General features: G+C 36.5%; 1 protein-coding gene and 1 pseudogene across 2 annotated transcripts in view; one reads left to right on the forward strand and one right to left on the reverse strand.

Moving 5' to 3' along the window:
• The window catches only part of RASA2 (RAS p21 protein activator 2), a 120,504-nt gene that overhangs the window by 19,011 nt on the left and 95,227 nt on the right, over nucleotides 1-6,266 (forward strand). For both annotated transcript variants that reach the window (XM_012804931.1, XM_003789446.3), the window contains exon 3: nucleotides 4,461-4,564. In XM_012804931.1, the coding sequence (XP_012660385.1) occupies nucleotides 4,461-4,564 (104 nt within the window). The remainder of the gene's footprint in view (nucleotides 1-4,460; nucleotides 4,565-6,266) is intronic.
• Nucleotides 5,529-5,900, reverse strand: LOC100947037 (annotated as a pseudogene).

Below are 6,266 nucleotides of genomic sequence, written 5' to 3' on the forward strand. Positions count from 1 at the left end.
AAAAAAAAAAAAAAAGATACAGGTATCCACATTGAGATTGTGATGATACAGTCAGTGATACAGATAACTTAATAATTCTCATTTTGTTCTTTTATGGCTTTATAATATACTTAAAAATAATTGGGTTGGCTATGGTGGCTTATGCCTATAAACACAGCACTTTGGGAGGCTGAGATGGGAAGATCACTTGAGACCAGGAGTTCAAAACTAGCCTTGGCAATGTAACAAGACTCAATCTCTACAAAGAATAAAAAAAATCAGCTGGTGTGGTAGCACATGCCTGTAGTCTCAGCTACTGGGAAGTCTGAGGCAGGATTATCACTTGAACCTAGAGTTTGAAGCTGCAGTGAGCTATGATCAGACCACTACACACTAGACTGGGTAATAGAGCAAGGTCTTGACTTTAAAATATCATAGTAATATTTCAGCGTGCATGTGCAATATATAAAGAACATTATTCATTTTATAATTGTTTATAAAATGTACAAAGAGAAATACCTATTATGTTTTTGCCTATAGTTGTTTTTGCATTGATTTCTATATTGAGATTAATTAGAAGACTCTAGTTACTTTTACAAGCCAACTTTATTTTTTTATTTTATTTTATTTTTTGTGCCTTTGTTGCGTTTAATTTTTTTTTTTATAAACAGCAAACATTTATTTCTTACAATTTGGAGGCTAGGAAGTCCAATATTAAGGCAACGCACAAATTCAATATCTGGTAAGAATTTGTTTCTCATAAATAGTACCTTCTCACTGGATCCTTACATGGTAGAAGGGTTCTAGTTAACTTCTCTGATCTCTTTTTCTAAAGGCACTAATCATATTCATAATGGCTCTGCTCTCATGACTTAATTATCTTTCCAAAGCCCCATCTTCTAATGCTATCACGTTGGGGATTATGATTTTTCTTAAATTTCAGATTAATATGAGGATACAAATGATTAGGTTACATTGTTTGCATTTCTTTTTTTTTTTTCTCTTAGTAGTTTTGAAATGTACCATTGCATCATATATATTAGGTAAGGTGCCCCCAAATACCCTCTCTCCTCCCATTTCCCCCCTCCTTTCTCTCTCCTCTTCCCTTCTACTTTGTGGACTGTAGTTATATTTTGCCATTCCTATGAATGTGTAGGTGATTATATATTGATTTCATAGTAATATTGAGTACATTGGATACTTTTTTCCCCATTCTTGAGATGCTTTACTAAGAAGAATATGCTCCAGCTCCATCCAGGTAAACATAAAAGATATGAAGTCTCCATCATTTTTTATGGCTGCATAGTATTCCATGGTGTACATATACTATAATTTGTTAATCCATTCTTGGGTTGATGGGCACTTGGGCTGTTTCCATTCTTTACAAGCCAACTTTTAAAAAGTTTATTCTGGTTATACCTGAAGGGAAAAATAATAGTGACAAAACTTTACCAGGCATTATAACAACTAAAAAGCTGAGCCAGGCTTAGAGTTTGTAGCACAGTGGTGGTTTTGGAGCCAGCCACACACACTGAGGCTGGTGGGTTTGAGCCCGCCCCAGGCCAGCTAAACAACAATAACAACTGCAACAAAAAATAGACCAGCGGGCTCGGTACCTGTAGCTCAGCGGCTAGGGCTCCAGCAACATACACCGAAGTTGGTGGGTTCGAATCCATCCTGGGCCTGCCAAACAAAGACAACTACAACCAAAAAATAGCCAGGAGTTGTGGCAGGTGCCTGTAGTCCCAGCTACTTGGGAGGCTGAGGCAAGAGAATCACTTAAGCCCAAGAGTTTGAAGTTCCTATGAGCTGTGACACCAGGGTGATAGCTTGAGACTCTGTCTCAAAAAAAAGAAAAAAAAGCCAGGCTTTGTGGTGGGCACCTGTAGTCCCAGCTTCTTGGGAGGCTGAGGCAAGAGAATGGCTTAAGCCCAAGAGTCTGAGGTTTCATTGCAGTGAGCTGTGACACTACGGCACTCTACCCAAGTGAAACTGTCTCCAAAAAAAAAAAAAAGAAGCTGAGCCAACTGTCAATTCTGAGTCAGAAATAATTTCTGTAGGAGTATTTTACTTTGTATTTCAGCTTCTCTTTTAGTTATGACATCTTAAAGATACTACATTTCATAATGGTATTTCTCTTTTCTGTTCTTTAAACATTCTTAGGAAAGATGTTCTCTTGACAGAGATATTCACTAGCATTTCAGGGATTCGTGTATTGCTAGAGGAATTTAAATATATCAAAATAGCATTTTAAAAATGAACTTATAAAAAAACTATTTCTTAGGAGAAAATCTTTGCAACTTGGGGGTAGGCAGTGGTTTCTTTCTCAGAATACAAAAAGCACTAATCATAAAAGAAGAAAATTGATAAATTAGATTTTCTTAAATTAGAGGCTCCTATTCTTCAAAAGACACTGTCAAGAAAATTAAATGGCAGGCTATACCTAGGAGAAAATATTTTGACAAAGGACTTATATCCAGAGTTTATTTTAAAACATAACAAACAAAAAACCCTAATAACTTAGTTAGAAGACAGACAGCCATTTAAAATATGGAGAGAAAACTTGAGTAGATATTTCACAAAAGATGAAATTGGAATGGCCAAAAAGCACATGAAAAGATATTCAACATCATTAGTATCAGGGAAATGCAGTTTAAAACCATTTCTGGTCTGGGTGTGGTGGCTCACAGCTGTATTACTAGCACTTTCAGAGGCAGAGGCAGTAGGATTGCTTGAGGCCAGGAGTTCAAGATCATCCCAAGCAACATAGTGAGAACTAATCTCTACAAAAATTAGAAAAATTATCTACTTAGGAGGCTGAGGCAGTTTGAGATTTCAGTGAGCTGTGATGATGCCCCTCTATTCTGGCCCTAGCAGCAGAGCAAGACTTTGTCTAGGGGGCACACACACACACACACACACACACACCAAAATTAAAAAAAATTTGTCACTATAGTTTCTAGAACATAATCTGTAATGGATCACCAGGACAGAGGGAATGTGGAAATGTCTTATGTCTTAATTAGGGTAGAGAGTACATGTCACAAATACTAGAATAACTAAAATTAAGAACACTGTCAGTACCAAGTTGTGGAGCAACTGAAACATTGCTAGTAAGAGTATAAAATGGTATAGCCACTTTGGAAAACATTTTGATAGTTTCTTGTAAATTAAACATCCACCTTTAACTCAACAATTTTACTCTCAATTACCCAAAAGAATTGAAAGCATATGGCCAGAAAAGGTGTTTTATAGCAACTTTATTTTTAATAGACCAAACTGGAAACAAGTCAAATGACACACTGGGAGAAAGGATTGTGGATTACAGTGGAATACTCACCATTTAAAACAAATGAACTACTATATACACACCAGTATGGAAAAAAAAATCTCACAGGTATTAAGCTGAGTGAAAAGCTAGATGTAAGAGTACATAATATAATGATTCTATTTATGTGAAATTTCTTTTTTTTTTTTTTGAGACAGAGTCTCACTTGGTCACTCTCAGTAGAGTGCAATGGTGTCACAGCTCACAGCAACCTCCAACTCTTGGGCTCAAGCGATTCTCTTATTTTAGCCTCCAAGTAGCTGGGAATACAGGTGCCCACCACAATGGCCGTCTATTTTTAGAGATGGCAGTCTTGCTGTGGTTCAGGCTGGCCTTGAACTTGTGAGCTCAGGCTGTTCACCCGCCTTGGCCTCCCAAGTGCTGGGATTACAGGTGTGAGCCACTGTGCCAGCGTATGTGAAATTCTTGGACAGATAAATAGTGATAGCAGATCACTTGTTGCCTGTGGCAGGTATGGTGGGGTAACTGCAGAGAGTAACTTTCTGGGGAGGTAGCAATTTTCTGTTTTGATTGAGGTAGAGGCTACAGTTATGAAAAGTCATCAACCTCTGTACCTTAAATTGGATTGTATTATATATAATCATACTTCAGTAAATTTTCTTTCTTTTTTTTTTTTTTTTTTTGCAGCTGCCCCTTGTCCCCAGTAAGGTTGATTTTAAAAATAGTTTGCTTTAATTTTTAAAATGTATTTTTGAAGTAAAATTTCCATGATATTACTCATTTTACTTATTTATGTATTATTTTGATTAATGTATCTGTAATATTTCTAAGATAGTGATGTTGTGAATGACAGCTCTCATTTAGGTACACTTTTAGGTGAGCATAATCCCAGGCAATTACTGTATCTTGTGTTACAGGATTTCTGAAAAGCTGTGTTTAGAACTCATCCTGGCAACATGAGTCTCCTCAAAGTTAGCTCAGTTTGCATAGAGCATACCTGAAACTTATCATTGAGAATAATTTGGAGATTGTGAAGTTCTTTTCTCTGGCATTTTAGTTTATAATTTCATTGATTTTATTAAAAGTGATATTGAGTAATAATACTGTTGTTATTAATAGTGATACCTGTCAATTATTTTTAAATTATTTGATACTATTTGAAGTAATGAACTTTTCCTCCTTTTCTCTTTAGCCCATTCTTCAGTGAAGAATTTTACTTTGAGATTCCAAGAACTTTCCAATATTTGTCTTTCTATGTTTATGATAAGAATGTTTTACAAAGAGACCTTCGCATAGGTATGTACTATTTATAATTATCTTTATTTTATTTTATTTTAGCTTTCACCTCATTTACTTGATTATTGTGTTAAGACTTTTATGTTCGAGGTTGCTGTGAGCTGTGATGCCACGGCATTCTACCCAGGGGGACAACTGGAGGCTCTGTCTCAAAAAAAAAAAGACATTTATGTTCTACACTTGACAGGTTTGACTTGTACCCTTGCAATATGCTCCATAGATGTGGTCCCGGCTTTTACCCTCTCTCTATCAAACCTCCCCCCTCCCCTCCCTTCCCACTCCATTTCTCTCCTTCATCCTGGGCTATAGTTGTGTTCTATCTTTCATAACAAAGTGTACTATTATAATTATTTTTAATCACAACATTGATACTTATCTTCATTCTTTCTTTAAGTGTAAAGTGTTGAAAATTTCAGAATAATATATGCCCTGTATTTCTAATCCATTTCTCTAAACTTTGTGTTCATTTATGAATTTGATTTTTAATTTGTATATTTAGTTTAAATAACACTTTCTTGGGGAGGAGGCCTCTGCTGATCCCCTGGTCACTGTGTCATATGTTTCCTTACTGCCTGTGGTTGCCTTTCCATGGTGCTCATTTGTTCCTTGTTTAATATCTAGATTCTTTAGTTAAATGTGATATTTATGAGGACAGAAACTGTGTCTCACAGAGTGCCTTACATTTAGTGAAAGTTGGTTATTTGTTCAGTGATTCAAATAATGTTTTTATACAAAGGTTTAAAAATGGACCTTTTGGAGAACATCTGTTTTTGAGATTTTTTAATAGAGGTAATAATTCACTTTAGTTGTAGTTTTCTCTCTGTCAATATTGTCTATATTGATAATATATTTATTAAAGAATTGTCTGATACTGGGGTGCAGTCTGTGGGCATGGACTAGAACTAAGCTGACTGGCCACATATTTGTCACATTCAGGGTCTCTTTTTTTTTTTTTTTTAAATACAAGAGCACAAATCCACTGTTATTTACTTTTCATCAGTTTAAAGCCTTGAGGGGCACAACATCACACAAATTCTATGTCCAGTGGCCTTAGCAGGAAGGTTACTTTGGAATTTGGCGTGAACCATGCCGCTGTTTCCTTGGGCCCGAGTTATCTTTCTCCAGGTTACCCTGACTTTGTACAGTTTGCTGCCAGGAGTCACTGTGGTGGTCTTTGCTTTGTATACATAAGCACATCTCTTGCCCAAATAGAATTCAGTTTCATCTCGGCATAAACACCTTCAATTTTAAGAAGAGCTGTGTGCTCTTCTTGGTTCTAGAGACCCCGCTTATAGCCAGCAAAAATGGCCTTGGACATACTTGGCCTTCCAGACATATTTGCCTTTTAGAAGTCCTGTTCCCAGCAAACCTCCATAGGCCCCAGGATCCACATTCATGGTCTTTGTGCCACTCCCTTGTATTTTAATAATAGGCAGAAGTCTAGTTAACATTATTGTCCTCTTTAGTGTTTTTGAGTTTCATCATCTTCATCTCCTTTCTGATTTGAAACGTGGTCAAGTCTCCTACAGCTTAGAAAATTAAGCTTTACTTGACTCTGTCCTCTTAACTAAACTCTAATCTTTCTTTCTCTGCTTTTACTATTGAACTCTTTTTTTTTTTTGAGACAGAGCCTCAAGCTGTTGCCCTGGGTAGAGTGCTGTGGCTTCACTGCTCACAGCAACCTCCAACTCCTGGGCTCAAG

Source organism: Otolemur garnettii, unplaced genomic scaffold, assembly GCF_000181295.1.
Source record: "Otolemur garnettii isolate 467f Iridium unplaced genomic scaffold, OtoGar3 scaffold00032, whole genome shotgun sequence".
Lineage (NCBI taxonomy): Eukaryota > Metazoa > Chordata > Mammalia > Primates > Galagidae > Otolemur > Otolemur garnettii.